At 40.3% G+C, this 21,362-nt stretch overlaps 1 protein-coding gene across 3 annotated transcripts in view; it reads right to left on the reverse strand.

The window, feature by feature from the left end:
- Window positions 1–5,453: 5,453 nt before the first annotated feature.
- The window catches only part of CDIN1 (CDAN1 interacting nuclease 1), a 211,209-nt gene continuing 195,300 nt past the window's right edge, over window positions 5,454–21,362 (reverse strand). For all 3 annotated transcript variants that reach the window (XM_054565611.1, XM_054565612.1, XM_054565614.1), the window contains one exon: window positions 5,454–7,343. In XM_054565611.1, the coding sequence (XP_054421586.1) occupies window positions 7,214–7,343 (130 nt within the window). In that variant the 3' untranslated portion in view covers window positions 5,454–7,213. The remainder of the gene's footprint in view (window positions 7,344–21,362) is intronic.

Below are 21,362 nucleotides of genomic sequence, written 5' to 3' on the forward strand. Positions count from 1 at the left end.
GAATTAATGAACTGATACAATTAAAAGGTATTAGAAAATTTATTTTATGGGTTAATAATGAGAATATTAACAAAAACTGCATTACAGTGTAAAGCATACTAATCTCCTTCATTCTTGAAAATATTTTAACCTTTCTTTTAAGAGTGTATTTTTAGAAAATATTACAAATATATGATCATTACCTTATAAAAATGCACCATGCTAAGTTGGAAATCGATATCCCAATGATATAAAACCATGAAGGTTTCAAAGGCACAGTGTATAACTGACCTTGAAACGCCAGCAAATAATCCCCCAAAACTAAAATACCTAAAAACTAAGGAGTGTGTAAGACCATCTAAGAGAAGACAGTCCTCAAATCTCCAAATCCCTGTACAGAACCCAATATGTGGAGACCCAACGTTTTTGATCAATGTCACTTAACTTGCCAGTGTTTTTTGAGAGCGATAATTATCTGTGGCCTTCTAGTGTTTGTCTTGACTTTTAACATCATATTTCTATTGATATATTTAGCTTATATGAATCATTAACTGATTTCAAACATGGACACTTTGCTTGGTGTTGCAGACCAATGGAAAATGTTACTGCTTGTTTTACTACTCAGGCCCATGAATGACGTTATGAGTTCTGTTTCAAATGCTTAGGATTTATTTATACTTGCACTAAACATGCATGGCCTAGGGCAGCAATTGAAACTAGGTGGCATCTATGTGAACACTACTCATTCCAAAGACTTGTGCTCATAAATGATCACAACCCTATTTCCTGCTGAGTGAACTCAGCCTCAGAATCCTTCTCAACAGCCACGAATGCAGCAACCATAGGACACAGAAAACTATTTGCTGCCTCTAGGCCAAAATTAAAATATCTAATTAAAAGCCTCATAGGGCTGCTGCCTTCCTTATTAGACTGATTGCCTGCTCTGCTTTTCAAATCTTTTGTTTTTGTCCTGACAAATAATGCTTCATTTTTTTTCAAGAAATGACCTTTTATTGCATATTTTTGAATTCCCCATAGCACCCCAAACACTTCTAAATACACATTAGGGACTCAATAAATATTCATGTCTTGAATAGCCAAAACACTAGAACTATGTGACAGAAATATCTCACAGAGCCAGGCAGGACCCAGTCTCAGGGACGCCTGTAACCAGGTGTCAGCACTCTCCTGATCCTCAAGGAAAGAGTCACGTACCAAACCGCCCTGACGAATTAAATCCTGGGGAACTGGCAGAGCAAAGAAGAAATGTGGAAGTTCCAGTTCCTTTTGTGTTACAAGTTTCCAAAATATGAGGAAATATGCCGAATGCGTTTGGCTTGCAAATGATAATGTACTTTGAATTAATGACCAGCAGGGAAATGCCCACTGAGCAGTTCATGGACAGTGTCTCTCTGAAGTCAGATCCTTTTGGCGAAGGACCAAAGGGCCCTTGCCTCCCCACCCAGCCGCCGGCCGTCGCCCTGGCCAGGAAGCGCTCTGCTGTCAACTCGGCCTTGCAAAGGTGAGCGACTAAAAGCACCGCTTGCAGTTAATCAAATGACCCCACTGAATATTCCAAAATTTGGGTTCGAAACACATTTGATTTGGGGCCCTGACTTAATTTTAGGAGGAACTTTTTCTTAAATTAAAATGTAGATATAAAGATCAGACTTTAGTTGTTTTTTTTTTAAAAGAAACAAAGGTAAGATTTTTAAATGTTCTAGCTTATTTGGCAACATAGTGGATAAACCACCACGTTCTAATGCTAACTTTAATGAAATTATATGAATTCCCCTTAAAACTGTGTATGTATTCTAAAATAATCTTGTTGATGACCCTGCTTTATTTCAGATTTTGTAGGTTTGTAAAGTAATTAATGCTTTAATTAACATCAACATATACGATACTTTCCTCTGATTCCAGCAAATACACCCAATTTTTAGCTAAAGAAAATAAGAATCAGTTAAAAGATTCCAATTATTTCTTTCATGTAAGTGAGTGAGAACCTATTTAATAGCAACTTAACAGTCATTTATTTGTTCGTTCAACATTCATTGAACACCTGCTCTGTGCCAGGGACTCTGCTAGCTAGTGGGGGACAGAGCAGGGAACAAGGCAAACATGGCTTCTACTCTGTGGAGCACACAGTCTAAGCCGGAAATCTTGCCACGGAACAGCTACAGAAAGACAGAAGTCAACAATGGAGATAAATGTGGTGCAATCAAATAAAGGGTGCTTACATCTTTCGGTTTACTTATCAAACCATGGGTTCCTGTAGAGGTGGTTTTGATTATCTAAATTCCGATTTGCCCTAAAAAAGACATTGGAGTTAAAATTACGTAGAAATAACATTAAATAGAAAGTCTACTACAGGTACAAAATGGCTATTTCTGCATGTACATATCTGTGCTGAATATAAAAATGACAAAAAAATGCTAGTTACTCTAGAATTACTTTTAACCAAGGTAGTTTCCAGGGGAATTCATGGCCGCTTTAGGTTAATGGTCATAGGCTGCATGTTCAGACCTCAATTAAACTCTGAACTTCCATTGTTATTGCTTAATTGGCTTGGTTATATTTCATGTCAACATTTCCAAATGACCTGCCTTTTAAAAAATAAAAATTACCCTGACAAAGTACCTTGGGCCATTGCTGAGCCTGACATTTGTGGCTCCAGCTCTCTTCATATAAGGCGGGGCCTAGAACTTGCTTCGCTTTGTGACTACCCACCACCCTGGCCTATGATAGGAGACAGCTCTGGAGAAATCTTCGTGATGAGAGAAAAAGAACGAAAAACCAAATACATCTGTTGCCACGATTACTATTAAAATGCCACATAAATCCACCGATACCCATTTTATTCTAAGCACAGGGAATTAGACAGTTTTAAAATACCTTGAGTATCACCATTAAATATTGTCAAATTATGCTTATTTAAAAATGATACTATGGTATCTTTTCCTTACAAGTGACTCCAAATGTTTAGTTGTTCCAATTAACTAAATGGAAACATAAATCCCTTTCACTTAGACATGAAACAATAAGAACAAGTTGGATTTAATGAGTTGGACTTTATATAAAGTAGGTATGATGATGCCAAGATCGAACTTTGCTAAACTGACTGAAACAAATTAAGGCATCCAATGAGCATTTCCCCTCCCCCCCCTTGTACTGTGGAAAAGTTTTAAAAGTCTTTTTGAAGTACTTTGATCAAGCTTTGAAATCATTTTAGTGGATTACTATTGTATGAACATTGTAATTTATAGTGCTTGACCTAAGCAACTCTTTGTCTCATGGCCATATTCAAAACAATAGCAGGAAAGTGAAAAACACAAGGGGAACCCAAGCTGTTCTGGTTTATTATTTAATTCATAATTCCATCTTCCTTATTTAATCTTTGGAATCTGGGCATGTTCTTAATAAAACAGGTTCAGATCGTGTTGACTACATACAGGAAGGTTAGCTTTGGGCACTACCATGAGGTAACCCGAGTTTTCTGTCCCATGCAAACCTTTCTAACCTAAGAGTGACTCCACAGACAGGTTCAGAGAGGCGTCTCTCTGTAAACGGTGACACTGCAGGCAGCTTGCCATTGTTTACCTTTTGGTTTCCTCTCTGGTCGAGCTCGCTTTGTTCCTTAAACCTAATTGAGGATGTGCCAATGGCGAGATTTTCTCCTCCCATCCTTGTCACAAAATAATTACGCTTGGAGGCAACTTGCTCCCCTCAGATCACAAGAAAACAGTAAGCTGCCCCCAAGATGAACAGCTGAATCATACTGGCAATTTACTGTATTAATTTGTAATTTTAATTAGCTGAACACCACCACCTCTTGGCCTGAAAAAATAGCTGTAAATCTCACTTTTTTTTTTTTTTTTGGCTCCTTTTGCCAAAACATTTACTGATGGCCTAAAACTCCTACCATATTTGACCCTGTAAAATCTTATCATCTTAGTTAAAAGTTTCATGATCTTTCAGGGGCCACACATGCCCTCGAATAACTATTTTGGGCTGTGGAGGATACTTCGGTATGCTTTTCCCCAAGGAGATTAGATCAACTACTCCCCTCGGAAGACATATGGATCAGGACTTAGATGGCATGGGTTTTTGTCCTGGGTCATTTCCTAGGGAGAAAAAGAGCCAAGAAATAGTGACAAAGTACAAAATACATGTCCACTGGAGAGGAACCTGGCAAAGACTAGTGTAGGCGCAGATGGCTGAGAAGGGGTGGGAAGCGAGGGGATGAAGCAGTAAAGATTTGATTCCATTGAACTACCAGGCCTGTAGGGGAGCAGGTTATAAAGAGCAGACATCTAAGGCATCTTCATTCAGAGAGGAAGGAAAATAATGGGTGTAGCTCCTCCATGAGTGAATTAACTGTTCACTTGGGCACTGTGCGGTAATTAGTGTGGCCCTCCAAGGACCAGTTGGTGGATTACCTCATCCAGGGCTCGGCAAATCCCTGGTGGCTTCAATGAGTTAATACAGCCCCCAAAGACCAACAGTTGATCATCTTTTCCAGGGTGGAATGAAGTCTCGCTGAAAACAAGCAGGTACACACAGCTATGGTTAAAGGAAGATTATTTCCCCTGGAAAGCCAGCCTGCTGCTTTGGAGCCCTGAGCCTTCCCTTTTACATGAGAGTTTAGGAGTCTTTAGAAGAGCTGACGTATCCCTCACCAGAGAGCAAAAGAAAAAAAGAAAAGATTTTCATTGGTTTTCTGGGGGCAGGTTGTTTGAGATGGTGAAAGGAGTCTGGGGGGTCACCTTAGATATCAGTGCTGGATCAGCTTGGCTCTGAGCGGATCCCCTGCCATACTTCCAACAGAGTCTCTTACTTGTTTGTGAGAGCAGATGCTTGGCAAGTCTATATATGCCAGAGAGAACATCATTTACTTTTACGTTTTACACACGCCTGCTTTCTGGGTTGGCATAATTCATTAGCGCAGTTTGCAGAGCGCTCCATAAAACAAGATCTGGCTTCAATGTGAACGTTCTAATGACGACGGCAATAAAAGAAAGTTGACATCCCGTGTCTACTTTCCAGGGATGATGTTTATACTGCCTAAACTAAAAAAACAAACAAACAAGTAAACAAGCAACATACATAGAAGTAACACAGATAAGTATTTCTGACATAAAATAAAAGAATAAGGGTTAAGCTTCCTATTTGGGAACAGCACTCCCTTCCCCCCGACTCCTCCAACTGAAAAGTAGTATGTATGGTAATCACGTTGGTTATTATGTGGGAAAAAGCTTAAGTTTTGAATAACTTGTAACTTTATCATAGTAGGCACGGTTTACTGCTGGTTTCTTTCCTGCTTTTAAGAGCCAAAGTTTAAAACCTTATTCATGAAGAGGAGGTGGGGCCTTTGCGGGAGAGCAGGAACACCTTCTCATAACACATTATGTCAGGGCGCCAGGTAGAAGAATGAATACGAAATGCAAGCACCTCTTATTTTTCAATTTATTTGTGCACTCTCACCATAAATTTGTTTAATGTAAAACAAACAAATCCTAGACAAGGGTTTAACAGGGTTTTCAACATCTGTGTAGATAAATGTAATTTATCCCTAAAGAAGAAAAAGCAGTTTAGAGCATGCCGTGAGACCTGCTTTTCACAACACTTTCATTTAAAGGGTGTTGTGTGTGTGTGTGTGTGTGTGTGTGTGTGTGTGTGGACAACAGTAGTGGTTTCAAATCATTGTTTCACTCTCAAAACTTGAGTGATGTATTTTACATGGAAAGAGAAGTTTGCCTGAGATCTCCTTACGATTTCATCGCCTTTTTCTTTCCTTTTTGTTTAATGCAACCCTCAGCAGAGTTAAAATCTGCATGTTTGGACTTGACATGTTTGTATCCTTCAAAAGGAAAAGCAGACTTTTGTAAACCTCTTAGGTACAAAATAAACATAGTACTAATAGCATAGTTAGTCTTTTGAAAGAACCAAGCACTACAGATAACTTAAACATGTTTGTAAAAGCTTACATTTTAATTAATATTTCCAAGCTCACCAATTCAACATTATAAAAGTCATTATTTTTTGTCAACGTGGGGGCAAATATTTCACTAAATACATTTCTGGGCATATATTTATCTTTAACTTTCCAAAATAGAGGTTTATAATGAATTTACTGATGTTTTGCTTTAGACTGAAATTTGATTTACAGCATAAAAAGTGAATAGATTAAAGTGAATAAATACAAACTCTCCTTTATTTTGCGTACTGAAAATCACCTCAAGTTTATTTCTGGTACACTTCACTCATTCAAAGCTGAATATGTCTATTGCCTAAATTATTTGAGTGTTACATAATTATGTGGTATAAAATGCAGATAAAAAGCAGTGTACCAACTGTACTTTAAAAAAATTTCACTCATAAAAATACTATCATACATACTGACAACCAGCCACATTTAAAAATAAACTCTTGTCAAAGCTGGCACCGAGCTTCAATCGTCTCCCTCAGCCTCCAATCCAACGGAGGAGTGCGGTTTCCAGACACAATGTAACTAATACTTCCAAATGAGATAAATGAAAAATGTTTGGTGTTCAAATAAGTATTATAAAAAGAGGAAATTCTCATCAAGTATATTTTTCAGCTTGGCTTCAGGCCATGGAAGTCAGGAAACCGTAAAGACTGGACAAAACAAGCATGCGGCACGGGCTGCCCCCGCGGCCGCCTGGAGCCTGCAGGTGAGGGGGGAAATTGAGCGTCAGACTTGACGTCTTCAGCTTCGCTAAGACTGCGCTCGATTATTCCATGACGGTAACGCAACACTGGGTATCTGACTGTACATAAAGAGAAAGGGGGAAGGAGAGAGAATAAATGGAGCCTTAGGGAAAAAAAATAAGAGGGTGATTCGGTAACTGGGAGGAGAATTGAAAAATCACACCTTTCAGTTACCACATTTTTTCTTTTGTTCAGTCTTCAAGGAGAAACCATCCGGAAGGAAGAAAGATTATGACTATCTATAAACTAACTGTTTGACAGAGACAGAAACGCTGATAATGAGTGGGTTGTGTCTGTAGTTCTTGGCTGTTCACATCAGCAAGGGATGAAGGAAAACAGAAACTCTTGATATGTTTGTCTAAAGAGGTAGTGGTGTGACCACGGGCAGCAAGAGTTCAGCTGGAGTTCAGAGCAGATGCTGCCAGGAGTTGACGCTGCAGGAAAGTAAAATTGCTTCCGGATTCACCTTTTCCTCCCAGCTCCTCTTCCAGGACCATCGGGGTCAAGCTGTGCTCTGGCACAAGGTGACGATGTCCGTGGGGAAACAGGCTTTGAGCAGGATGCCTCTCTCCCGGTTACAGTCCAGCTCCTGGATAAATCCGTACCAATAGATGACCAGGCCGGGCCCAAATCTGCAAAAACACGGGAAAATAACACACACAGGTCGTAGTATCAACATAGTTCCAAAAAAGGTAATCTTTGAAGCACTGATAAGATGATTAAATGATGTTATTGCAGAAATGTTTTTATTTTGGTTGCTCTAATTATGACTGGAAGGAGCTGAACTGATACCAAAGAGCTTATTTAATACAAGTATTACCACCTGGGGCAAATTTACTACCTTTCTTTCAAGGAACCTGATGTATTTCAGATACATGCACCCTCCTAAGTACGTTTCGGGAAGATGTCACGAGCGTGGGCTGATGTGAGTACTTCAGCTGATGGAGGATAAAACCGGAGTTGAGGCAGTGAGGAGCTGGGGAGCACCAGGTGTGGGAGTTTAGACCGCTGACAGTGAGAGGTCTCCTCAAAAGTTAACTTAGCGATGTTCAAAGGGGGAAAAATAATGATTTCAAAAAGAGAAATAATTTAAAAAATGGAAGAGCTCAAGGTCCTCCTCTGGCTATAATGTTCTATTCATGAATAATAGGGTCAAAAGTCTCTTCTGTCATCCTTTCTTTCCAGTCTTAAAAAAAAAAAAAACTATAGGACAATGGGGAGCCTGTCTAGAGACCTTCTCCTTGACTCTCCGTTCTCTGCATCACTACCTCTCCAAGTTCAAACACAACGTGAAATTTGGTCATAGGTTTTTTTTTCTCCCGCTATGAAAATGAGAAATAATGGCACACAGACTCATGATAAAGTATAGACAAATGCAGGTTTAAAACCTCAATATTTTCACATTGTGCCTGCGACTTATCTCGAATTTGGTCAGCAGCAGACTCAGGAAGTCGTCCCAGAGACTACTTTACCCATCAGGAAGTCGGGACCTCCAGGCTGGGTTCATAGAGATGTGATCACTATCAATCACCATGCACACAGAGACGGTTTGCACATCAGTTTCACGTTTTTCTGACGGCAAGTTCTTAATTAAAGGGCAGCACTACTTTTGGTGTCGTGTTGCAGGAATTTTACAGTGAAATCATAAATTATGAATGCTGGGTTAGTAAAAGGATGTCTAAAAACAGAACTGCTTTCTGTGTTCTGACATTACAGCAGGCTGAACCACACTAGGCCAAAAAGCTTTTTCCTTCCATGATTTATTATATGCTGTGGTGTACTTGCCAAAACTAACAGTACAGGATGGGCTGTGAGATACTGTATGCACAGGAACAAGTTCAACTGGATGTCATGGAGTGGTTTATTTGGGGATTCACATCAGTAAAGTAGCCAAGTTGGATGCGAGATTAATGAAAACTTTTTACACCCCCTTCATGCAAGGACAGAACCATGAGATGGCAGCTCATCAAGCGAACTGGTTCGAGGGGACGCTATGTACGGATGAGGTGCCATGGAGCACCAGGCCCTGTGATGTTGACCCGAATGCAGGGAAGGCGGCAGATGCTCTCTTCTTCCTCAGCGTTTCTGAGGGGGTTCCCTCTGAGGGCAGAAGAACCACAGGGTGTGCGGGCCCCCGTGCTTTCATGCACACAAGGTGAAGCTCACACCTGGAGGAGAACTTGCTTCTATTTAACCGCGGGTTGCTTAGTAACTTTTCATCACAAACATTTGTCTGTAACTGGAACATAAACTATTGGGTATCTTTATTTTACAAAAAAACTCTGTGATTGTTATCAAATGACCTCAGATCTGTCAAAACAAGTCTGGGAAGAGCAGAAAGACCTGCAGTTCTCAGGATCAGATCTGAGAAGCCTCAAGCCTTCCCATCAACAAAGCAGCCCTGAGTCACATCCTCGATAGATCTAACATTAAGCTCAACACATTCCTCTCTCGTATAATGCAGCCGTTCTGGAGACCACGATGTTCTTTTAGAAAGGCGCTGTTATTTTTACAAAGGGAGAAAAAATATGTGATCTAACCAGTCATGGAAAAGAACAAAGAAATATATGAGGGTCATAAACAACAAGCCCAGTGTTTTAAAGATTTAATAAAACAAAAAACACATATTACCAGCACCGAGAGAGCAAGAGCAGTCTGTACTTTTGCTGAGCAGCTAAATCATAAGCCAAAGGACACAATGCATGACAGCTCTTTACAAAAATGGCACTTTCTAGGCAGGAAAGCTGGGCAGCAGAACACCTCAAAGACCAAGAAAATGGACTCATTTCACTTGTGAGGTAGCAGATGACTTCTGCAACTCGAAGAAGTTTTTGCAAGATTGTGAATCTGAACATTTCATGCAGCAGTTCACGACCAGGATCCTCTACAGGTAGTGACATGGGTCTGTAAGTTATCAGTATATATGACTAGTGATTCTTCATAAGACTCTACCATGGATCAAAGTATTTGCTTCTGAGCTTTTGGATGGAATTACATTAACTTAGGTACTACTAACTCTTTCATGTGGCTCAAAAGCTCTGACTGAAAGTATGTGCTTAATTGAAGATGAGGGAAGACAACCACCCTTTATAAGTGGAGAGTGGTAGAGGGAGGTTTTCAAATTATTTAGTCTTTGAGGAAAATAATAGAAACTTTAGAGGGTGACAAGTGTGGACATTTAATGACAGAACAAGATCTGGCCTTGTTCCCGATACCTCCTTGAGTGCATTTCTGAGCTTTCTCCAACTCCTGATCCAGAGATTATCAGACACTAGGAAGATAATCTTTCAGCAACTTATTTGTTTATGAAGAGGCTGACCATAGTAAGAAACTTTATATAATTAATTCCTTCATTATCTGAACTAACAAAGGGAACATTTTAGTTGACAGGTTCAAAAAAACCAAGCAAGCCAACTCTAGTGTTTTCTTCTAAAAAGGCGCAAAACAGAGAAAAGAGCACCTAAGAAATTTTTATGTAGGTCAAGTATATGCTTGTGAGTTGAGTGATTTCACCTTCCTGATGCCTAGTCCCATTTACTGTGGCACTACTGGGCAAGAATGAGATCGCTGGGAAGGCAAACATAACCTTTGTGACCAATAAAAATCAAAGAGACTGTTAACGGCATTTAAAAGAAAACAGAGTCCCTGGGCCGGAGGGAATGTGCAAAGCAGAGGGTTGGTCTGCTACTGGGCCTGCAGCCCTCCCTACCAGCCAGGGGACATGCAGTAATGGGATGTATATGGATATCTGAATTGATTCTGTAAACACATTTCTAGGTTGACTATAACTTTAATGTTACTGTACTCATGGTCAAGTAATAAGATCAAAGACTCCAAATGGATTTTACAAACTCCTGTGGAGCAGACACTGGAATGTGACTTTTGAACAAGTAATTATGCCTGTAAATAAAATACCACCAAATTAGCAAAAATAACAAATACCTCTTGAGAAAATGGGAGGTGAAAGTCAAGAGCCATGACAGACCTTGAGGGTATGAAAGATGAAGTTCTACATAAATAACGACAACCTTATAAATGTGTTTGTAATGTGTTTCTCTGGTTTCCTTTCATTTTAGAGTATTTAGAGAAATTAAATAGGAGACTGGGGAACGAAAGCTGGGTACCCTTTTGTGGTTTTTGCGCACATCTGTCTCCCAGAGATTATCTCTCATTTTACCATTTGTCTCTTTGCTATACTGCGACCCTGCTGGGGGAAGCCTTGCAAATTAGTGTCATTTCTGTGACTGGATCTACGAAGTCAAGGCTGGGCTCTGATTAACTTAAAACACTTGAGCCAACACATAAAAATTGGGAGTTTTTACCCCAAATCCTGCAGAGTCACATCCCCTTGAGAAATGAATTGATAAGGCAACAGTCAGCTGGAGCCGAGTAATGGCTGCCCCCTTCAGGCACAACACTGCTCTCAGGTTTTCCAGACTCCACCATTCTCTGTCACCTCCCGGTGCCGAGGCTCAGTGCCAGGTGCCGCTCACCGTCCTGCTTGCACCGTAGGTTTTCTTTAATTGCAGAGACCTGCTTCTGCATAGTCACATCGCTATCAAATTTGGGAAAGCAAAGACAACCTCAGAGGGTTTCATGTTTCAAGAAAGAAATGGAAGGGTGCACATTTCTTTTTTTAGGTCCTGTCTGTTCTGCTCATAAATGCCCACCTGTCCCCTGTGCGCATTTGAGCTCGTGGGCCCTGCCTTGAGTTCTCACTCAGAGGTTCCTGAAATTGGGCCAGAGACCCCTGAGTGGCTGTGAAGAGACTGCAAGGCATCCGTGGGCACACTAAGCGCTATCTTCAGGAAGAAAAAAATCTGGTCCTTTTTTAGGAATGTAGATAATGAAATAGAATTCACTGTAGCGCTTTGTTATGTAGGTTCTAAGTAGATGGAATCTAAAAATGCAGCTGTAATCACATGGCGGGGGGCAGTAAGCAAAAATTATTTTTGTTTGTTTTAAAGATTTTCATTTGGCAGGACTGGGGGATGCTGCTCTAAATGCGTTGATCTTTTCTAGATGAACGCACACACGAAAGAGACTCTAGGATACAGGGTAATATTAAAGATGTGTGAAAATATTTAGCAAATTTGTCACTAACCTGTCCCTACACATAAAGTGCACGTTCATAGTAAAAAATGAGCTAGAAGAAAAGACACTTAGTGCACCGGGTCCCATACAGAACTCTCTCTCCTGAGAGCAGCCTCACCACCGCCAGGCACAGGGAGAGAGGCACAGAAGAGAGGCAGCAAACTAAACTGGGCAACAGCAGCAACGAAAGAAGACGCAGAGGGGTGGCAGCGCGGGAGTTCCTGCTGAGCTGCAACTGAGAGCTGCAGAGAGAGACTGTGGTGAGCCGACTTCTAAGACGATCCCTGCCTCTAAGATGACTCATTCCCTTGCTTAATCCACTCCCTTCAAGTGTGGGATGGATCTAGTGACTTTCTTCTAACAGAAATAATACAGCAAAAGTGACATCCTGCCACTTTTGTGATTAGGTTGCAAAAGACTGTGACTTCCATCTCATTATCAGACATGCTTGCCTTCTCGGCTTGTGTGCTTCGATGGAGAGAACTGCTATTTGGGAGAGGCCTACATGGCAAGGACCTGGGGTCGGTGGCTTGTGTCCCTCAAACCAACAGCCAGTGAGGAATTGAATCCTGCCAACGACCTGAGTGAGCTAGAGCGTGGGCTTTCCTTAGTCAAGCCTTCAGATGAGACCACACACCCTGAGCCAGTATCTTGAAGGCAGCCTGTGAGAAACATGAAGAGGATCCAGCTCAGCTGTGCCCATATTCCCAACTCACAGAAAAAGTGAGAGAACAAATATGTGTAATTTTAAGTCATTTAGTTTTGGGGTAATTTGTTATATGGCAAGAGATAACCAACATACACTGCAGACTTCAGTAATCAAATACCATTCTTCACATAGGCAGCATGCGGTCCTAAGAGTCCTGTTGGCTATAAATTGGCTTTTTTTTTCTTTCCAGTTATTGTTGCATCCAGAATTTATAGCAGAAGGGACTACTGAAGGAGATTATTAATAAGCAGTGACTCTTCATCAAGGCAAACCAGTTACGAAGCAAGTCTGTACTTTTACACTTGTAGAGCTTCTTGGCTCCTAACTTAGACCCCACACCGACCGCCACCCCTGCTGCGATCGAGGGCACTGGGGTTGCCTAAAAGTGTAAAGAAATCATATATAAAATGAAGAATCCTCAATGTTTTCTCTAGGGCTGTGGTTTGGTTATTAAATTTGTTTATTGGGCTTTTGAAGCTGCCATTGTGAAGGGGCTGAAGACAGGGTGCAGGAAATTGGTTTTGGGCAGAGCACTTTGCCAGTGGAGGGCTGACCGCTGTCAACCCGGGAGGACACATTAGAAGAACCCGCGGCGGCGCTCCAAGGCTGCCTGGTCCTGGGCGCTAATGGGCTCTGTCAATCTCAACGCGGGCGGAGCACAGTCTGGGAAAAATAGATGCTGGTTACATTGTGTTCCGTTAAGGAAGACAGTGCAATCTGTAATATATTTTTAAAAGATTGTCACCAAGAACGTTTTAAAAATGGTACTTCAGTGAGTAAATTCTTAGTTTTCTAGAAAAATGTGGCTTTCCTCAGATAGTCTCTGGGGATGTCAGATTGTAAATGCTGAACAGAATATGGTATACGTTAGAATCATGTCTTTCGGTCCAAGGCTTTCTATAACTCTCTGAGGAACTCAGAGGTACAGATAGAAAATTTGGGCCCCCAAATTCAGGGAGAACTTCCTTTTTCTTTCTTAACTAAAAAAAAAAAAAAAAAAAAAATCCCTCTTTCCTTGCCACACATCTGCACTATCCTATAAGATGAGTTATCTGGAGGATATTTTCACTTAACTTTCTGTTGTTAAGACTTTTCCATGAGGCACCTTCTTCGAAGAGTGCAGAAATGAAAGGTAGATGCAGAAATGTAGATATTTCCAATCACAGTGTTGAATATTGTTTTGCTAAATTAGCCCCAACAACCAACTCCCTGGTTGGTTTCCTGAGGCCCATTTAGCTTCTATTTCTCCACAGATTTCAGAAGGCCCTTGACCAGACATTCTATCTATAAGGATGCTGTCTAAGTACATACAAAATGACTTCTGTAACCAACAACAAAGAGGTAACTAACATTTACTGCACACTCATTATGTGACAGGAAGTGATTAAAACACTTTTATATGTACAGACTGATTTGAAAGTCACAAGCACCCCATCAGAAGGGCGTCATGATCACCCCCATTTTACAGATGAAAAACCTGAGGCATAAAAAGGGCCAGGCTTTGAACCCAAGCCATCTGGCTCTATGGATTGTGCTTGTAGCCATTACACTGTACTGTCATTATGCCTTGTATTTACACAGCAATTTATAACAGTCATTCAACTTTGAAACATATTTACAACACCTGGAAAAGAGAGACGAGCAGGGGTCCAGAAGGCAGGTGACTAATCAAAAGCCCAGTGTAGAAGCTGGGATTCACCTGTCTACAAGGAATAATTTTCCAGGTGCAAAGTCAATAGTTTCACACTAAAAGACTTATCTAGCCAACTTATGGGAAAGCAACTTATAATTCAAATAGAAGAATGGAGAATTATAGAATCACTACCTGAGGTTCAGAGAGGAGAAATGCTTCCCGCTACGAGAGCATTCAGAAGTGACGGGACACGACCTAAACAAGAGGGCGGAGGAGCAGGTCCAGACACTGCTGCAGCCTGTTCAGATTAATGGAAACAGCCAGCTGGAATACATTATGACGAAAACCGAGGGAAGCAATGGATTTCAGTGAGTGTGGCAGGTCGAACCAGAAAAGAAGGTTTGGACTTGCTAAACAGGATTGATTCAATGAACCCAAAGGCCCATTTTGGCTTGTAAAACACCTTCAGTATAAGGATGCAGCTTATGTTGTGGCATTAATTTGACTTATCTATGTTTTCAGCTCTATGAGAAAATCATTACTTTTTTTTAAAAAAAAGTCAGTATGATTTTATATCTCTTTTGGTAATACAATATGAAAGGTAGTGGGATTCATAAACTGTTATACAATTTGCTTCTCCACATAGACTAAGGGAAACTCACGAAACTGATTTACTTCTCAATGAGCCGAATTACCATGTATACATAAAAAAAGGTTCTCTATATACTAGGGCTCTACAATATTAATCTTGGTCAAATCAACAAAATGCTTTTTAATTGAAATGACAAGAGGACTATGGCATAACTTGATGATTTTGGTTAAGTTTCTTGTTCACACGAGGGCCATCACACACAAAAAACATGGTTATATTAATTCAAATCTTTGTTCTGAATCCAAATTATTTCAAATACATAGGCAAATAGAAAACTTCTTTTCCAAAACAGGAATAGAGAGTTTGTGTGTGTGTATATGCTAATATATAAATGCTATTTTTTTCTTTCTCTTTCTCATTTTGAGTTGCTGTGTGGGGTCTGGGATATCTTCTGAGGATGTGTACAGACATGTGGTTGTTGGAAGTCAATTGTTTCATCATCAAAGACTTGCATGTGGTTTTTATGAAGAATGCATTCTCAAACACATAGTTCAGGACGAGAGAGAAATATAAAACATCTTGTAATTGTTTTAAAATAAACTCTTACACTGTTTATTTAGTTTTAATCTGCATGTTGTAGATTGGTTATGCACTTGTTAATCACTGTTGTATGTATCTCCAGACAGAGTTGTAAATAACTTTTCAGTCCAAATGAAATATGCTTGCACATGTTTACATGCAAAGTATGCATGTATTTATGCCAGTGTGTAAATATGTGTACAATAATAATAGGCTAGTGATCACATAATAGGGCATTGTAAGGTTCTGGCACTATGGTCAATTTAATACACAAGGCAAATATTCTTTTTATTTTGTAGTATCTAAAAATGAAATAAAAATATAACTTGGTTGTTTAATTTTTTTTTTTTTTTTTTTTTTTTGCACGGCAGGTCCTTGTTTGCAAATGTAAATGACTCAGGAAGAAGAACCTCAGTTAGAAGTAGTATTCTCACTCAATTCATAGATTTGATGATGAAAAATGTAATTCTCTTTGTAACATCAACTCACTTGTATATAATTTTGAAAATAAAAAGGAAAAATACATTATACTGATTCATTTTTGGGCCCCTATGCCACATAGAAAATAAAGAGAAAATACCTTAATTTGAAGGAAGTTTAAAATGTATATAAATACACAACTACAACCACCTGAAATTCTCCATGGTGTTTATGTAACTTGGCATTTTCATGTCTACATTAAATTGCCTGGAAAAGTGGTCTATTTTCACTTTACTTTGTCCCATGTTGGATATACTTAGATGCCGTAATTACAGTCTTTCTAGCCTATCGTAAATCTCTCCTCAGAAGAGAAAAACTGAGATAGGTGGAATAGAAAACAAAGGCAGCAGCTATTTAATCTGTTGTCTTTAATATCTGTTTTCTTGGAGACACGCTTGCTCCTGGCGGTGGGTCAGCCCCTCGGTGCCTACCTGTTAAGAATTAACATACGAGCCTGTGCATCCATCCTGTGGAAAGTACAAGTCACCAAAGAAAGGCCCTTCTCTCCTGAAGTTGCTTATAACTCAAAGTTTAATAACTAGGAACAACTCTATTCACATTTTAAGTGTGAAATGTAAGTAATTAACTGAACAAACAGAATGCCAAAAGTTTCACAGCCAAAGAAAAATTAGCGTAATGACATGATATTCTAGATGTCTTCCTAGACAAGGTGAATTCTCAGCTAAGTGGCCTTTATTCGTATAATGGCCCTCTTAATCTTCTCCATTATATATTCATGTTTTGAGGGGAAAATAAAGAGGAGGATGGGGGTTACTGAGAGAATAGAGGGATGAAGGGATCAGAAGCATATGGAGATTATTAGCATATGGAGACTGGAGGATGAGCTTAAGTATGATAGCCCTGGTCTTTGTTTCAAATGAGGATGCAGTTAGGACACATGAAATGAGGATGGAGTGGACAGCACACAGCCCCAAGCGGGGAGGAGAAATAGCAAATGCGGTTAAAGCAACTGAAACCCTGTAAGTCACAAAGTACTCAAGGTCATGTTTACTTTGAAAACATTTAAGTACTAACAGTGAGAGAACACTTCAAGTGGACCTTGGGTGCAAATCGCATCTATCTGCCTAGAATTTATACACCAGCCTTCTTCCAAAAGTTGGGGTAGTTTACAAAATTGATTGTGTGAATTATTACTTGTTTTGTCAGTTATTTCCCCAGGGAAATATGCCAAAGGCAAAGCCATCATTTCAGCTGATTTAGTGTTTGATGCCAGAGAATTTATAATTGATATGACAACCATAATGAATAGTGATCATCAAGTTGGCAAAGCCTGGGCTGATGGCGTGATAGTCCGTTTTGGGTTCCCCAGCTAGTTTACCACAGACTGGTTCTGATAAATTTGAGGTTATTTCTGAACTCTTCAATTACAACTTTCTGAATTCTAGACATTAGAAATGCTTTGTAAAATAGAAAATATTTTGTTACATAAATATTGCTTAGCCCTAATTTTTTTAATGTAGTCTTTTATTATTAGATAAAGAGGGAATGGGTCTCTTTTTTCTTGGCTCCGTTCTCAAAAGAGCACAGGGTAACCCAGAGTTCAGTGGGATGTTTATCTCAAGGCATGAAGAGATTTATGGGTTCTAGATTGACATATAAAAGTCTGCTTAAAATAAAAAATTATCGGAATTTTCATCCTTGGCAAAGTCAAATAACTAAAGGATTAAGGCACATACATGTTTGCCCTATAAATCTATCATTAACCAAATGTGACACAATGCTTCAGGTATGTCAGATCCCAACTTGCTCTAAATGGGTAGTTAAAATTTCCTTTTACTCACAATAAATAATGCATGATAAGGAAAATCTCTTTGGCTAAGCAACGGTCCTCAAAAGCAAACTTCCCAATTTTACAGATTCATGAAGGCGAATGCCAGAAAGGGGAAAAATTAGAAATTGGAACCATCAGGATGATTGGAAGAAATGACCAGGTAACAAAAAACAATACAAAATATACAGTCCTTAGAAAAAAAGAAAATATGGATAATTTGGCTTTACACTTCTAGAATGTAAGCTCCATGAGGGCGGCTTGTATTTCAGTGGCACAGAGGAATTGGCCAATAAATGCTGGCTGAGCAGATGAATGAATCTGTGAATGAATCCTTTATAGAGACAGCCCTGCCTGGGGAGAGGCTGCGAGTGCTAACATGCATTTGGAAAAAAATCTTTTGCTGACAACTTCGACCACATAGAGAAAGAAAGTCATTTTTTAAAGTGATAAAATGAGCCTTAAAAATATGTCCTAGTTACATGCTCTGAAGAGCTGGTCTCAGAGGTTTTGCATTTGGAATCTATGCTTTTCAGGCTATTGTGGGAAAGACGATGTTGTGGTTTAATACCTGGTGGAAAATACTAGAAGCCACAGGGTGGCTGAGGTGTGACTTTCGGGGGGCGGGGGGGCGGAACTGACTGCTAAGAAGAAAAACTAAGCAGTTGGAAGAGCACAGCGACACACAGGTGGCTCTCACTTCCTTGAAATACAATCAATTTAGGTAGGCTTTTGTTTACAGTAGCTTTTATCTAGAAGATAAGGTTGTAAAAACATCAATCAAAATGAAGTACTACTGTTCCTGGCCATATCTCAGCAGGTTCATCTGTTTTATTTCTTCCTCCCTTTCCAAATACCTTAAGGTGTTTAAGATGAGTGAAGAGATATCAAACTATTAAAGTGAACTGTATTTGTGTATGACAGATGGATTCGCACCCACTGAACCACAAATACCATTCCTGCGGCGAGTGTGTCATTTCCAGGTTCATTGCTTTAATTATCAATAACAGAAACTCTACAAAACGATCTTTACGTCGTTCTCAGTAATGCTCTTTTAAGAAAACAAGAGTCGAAAGGCCTCTTTAGTGTTGGTGTGCAGCTCCCAATTATTTACACCCTGCCTTTCCCCCCAAAGAGGCACGTACAGTAAAGGAGCAAAATAGAAACAGAATATAGAGCTCAGGAAAAGGAATATGCAAATATTCTTATTTTACTGTTAAATTGAGCTTTGAAGGTCAACTATGTAGTTTCAAAACTTTCAATTTAAGACCATAAAGATTCTACCTGATTTTGTTTTTAAAGGCATTACTTGGTTAGTGCTGGCTCTATGCAGTGAAGCCCTGGGCATTTTTCAAGTAATGAGGGAAATTGTTGAGGGCGCGAAAAGGCCCCCTGGGCCCATGTCAGAAGACAGGTACCAACAGGGTGGTGAGATGGGCAGAGGACCTCCATGCAGACACCGGTTTACCCGGTGGTCACTTGGAGACAGACCTTCATGCTACACAGGGCCGGCAGTTCACCTGGGCTAGGTTAGGGTTGTGCTGAGGGTCCACGTGGTGGAAAATACCTTATCTGTCATTCTTCAGACTTTAAGTCATTCTTCAGTTCTGGGCTTTGTGAGTGCTGAAGTTCTGTTTCATCTCCTTGTAACTACAACAAGAGGCAGGCACTCAAGCGCGAGTTAATGCCCTGCATGCAGACTTAGGTCTATTCAGTTAACCCGTTTCAGACTTAAGTCACCTAGATTCAAAGAACGCTGGACCGACTTTACTCCAGATTTATCTTCCTGGCATGGCCCCAGTGTTTGGAACTGGTAGAAGATACAGACTCCTTGATCGCTCCTTCTCTGAGTGAAGTCATACCACTGATACTAACAGCATAAGCATAACTGCAGCTAGTACTTTCATTATATGCCAGCTGCTCTTCTAAGCTCTTTATCTGCATTATTTCATTGAAAACAAAAGCCCTAGGAGTGGCCAATACCAGTACTTTATTTTAAATTTGAGAAAACTATTATAAAGTTGTGCAAAATAGATCATAGCGAGGATGACAATGAAGGGCACTAACACTGAGTACTTATCATGTGCCCAGCATTGTGCTAAGCCCTTCATATATGTTATTTCATTTAATGAACTTGTGAGGTAGGAAGCATTACTGATGCCATTTTACAGATGATAAAACAGAGATGTGGAGAGGGGAACTAACTTACTCTCGAAAGAAGAAAGAGATTGAAAGTAGCCAATGCCAACCTATGGCCTTCATACGCAGGAGCCCCTCTCTGGCAGCTGAGCCACACTGCCTTACGTGCGCTGAACTTTTTCCAACCCATAAAACATCACGGCCAAGCCCTGCCCCATCCCAATCTCAAGGTAAGATTCTTGTATGTTTAGTTTCAGCACAAATTCTTTGCTAAAGGACTCTTCCACGCTTGGCAAGTCCTTTTTACAAAATGTGGAGGCTAGAAGCCATCATCTTTAATATACCTTCTATTTTTAACTCTTAGCTCTTCATCTATAAAGCAGGTATGACGGTACTTGTATCTTGGGAGTTCAAGGTGAATTTGAGAATACATAAGCATAATTTGTATATATTCTGCCCAAGAGTGGAATCTAATAAGAAACACCCCCAATCTCCCCCTCCCCATGCCCAACACTTGAATTGGCAGATACGTCCAGAGGTCTGGAAGTAAACCCACCAGAGAAAATAAAAAAACTCGATCGGTCAAGTGCTAATCAAGGCAGCACTTCCCCCAGTTTTACCCAGGGAGAAAAGATGCTGAACTGCGGAGTAGGAAGAGGAAGTGAACCAGAGTCAAGACATTTCCTACATTTCCAAGTAGACTAGATGCTTCTTTGAGGCAGAAAGCAGGAGAGGTCATTTCATAGTCACTCCTGTCTTTAAAAAGAAGAGCTGGTCAGCTTCATGAGGCCAGGAGAAACTCTAACAGACTCAGCAGAAAATCCTGGTGATGTCAATGATTTAAACTTAATTAAATATAAGTTCCAGCTTTTAATGACACAACGCCGCTGTGCCTGTTCCCACATTCAGGCCGCAGGTGACATGACAGGGAGGGCCGCGCACACGCGGGTCAGGGCAGGGTCTCGCGATTCCATTGTCCCCTCCATCCCGAACACGTCTCTGTTAGACCAAGAGCATTCCGAAGCACCAAGTTTCACGATTCATCTTTGTGATAAATGATTTTCTTATTTATTGAGAGACGGAACAAATAAAGAACAACCTTGAGCATTTTAACGAATATTTAAAACTCTGGAAAGAAGATAAAGGCAACTTCTGACTCAGGAAGCAAGTGCGGGTTGCTGTTTGAGACTGCTGCGACAAAAAGAACATAGGAGGAGGCTTTTGGGACATCATGGCTGGCCTTTAAGGCGGTCGGGAATTGCACAAGGGGTCCTTAGAATGCCCAGCCACCGGCACCAATTTCTAAAGGTGGCCAGACCCTTTGTTTTCTTGGGGCCGATGAAGATGCTTTATTAGACAATTGCTGGGAAGAAATAGCAGACTGAGGCGAGAAAGCACTCCCCGCCCCTCCCCCCCCCCAAGTAAGAGTTGAAGAATCCGGGATGAGTGTGAAAAACTGCAGGGCTAAGTTTAAAGGACAGGACGCACTTGAGTAAATCCTGATTCTATTTTTTAGCTGATGGGCAGAGCACTTCAATTCTTAAAATACTTTCACAAATTGTACAGTAATACATCTGACCCTCCAAAACCTCATGATTTTGACTTGACAAATGAGGAAACTGAGGCTCTTAGAGGT

This window comes from Pteronotus mesoamericanus, unplaced genomic scaffold (assembly GCF_021234165.1).
Source record: "Pteronotus mesoamericanus isolate MK-2021 breed Mesoamerican mustached bat unplaced genomic scaffold, CSHL_Meso_final contig_164, whole genome shotgun sequence".
Taxonomy (NCBI): Eukaryota; Metazoa; Chordata; class Mammalia; order Chiroptera; family Mormoopidae; genus Pteronotus; species Pteronotus mesoamericanus.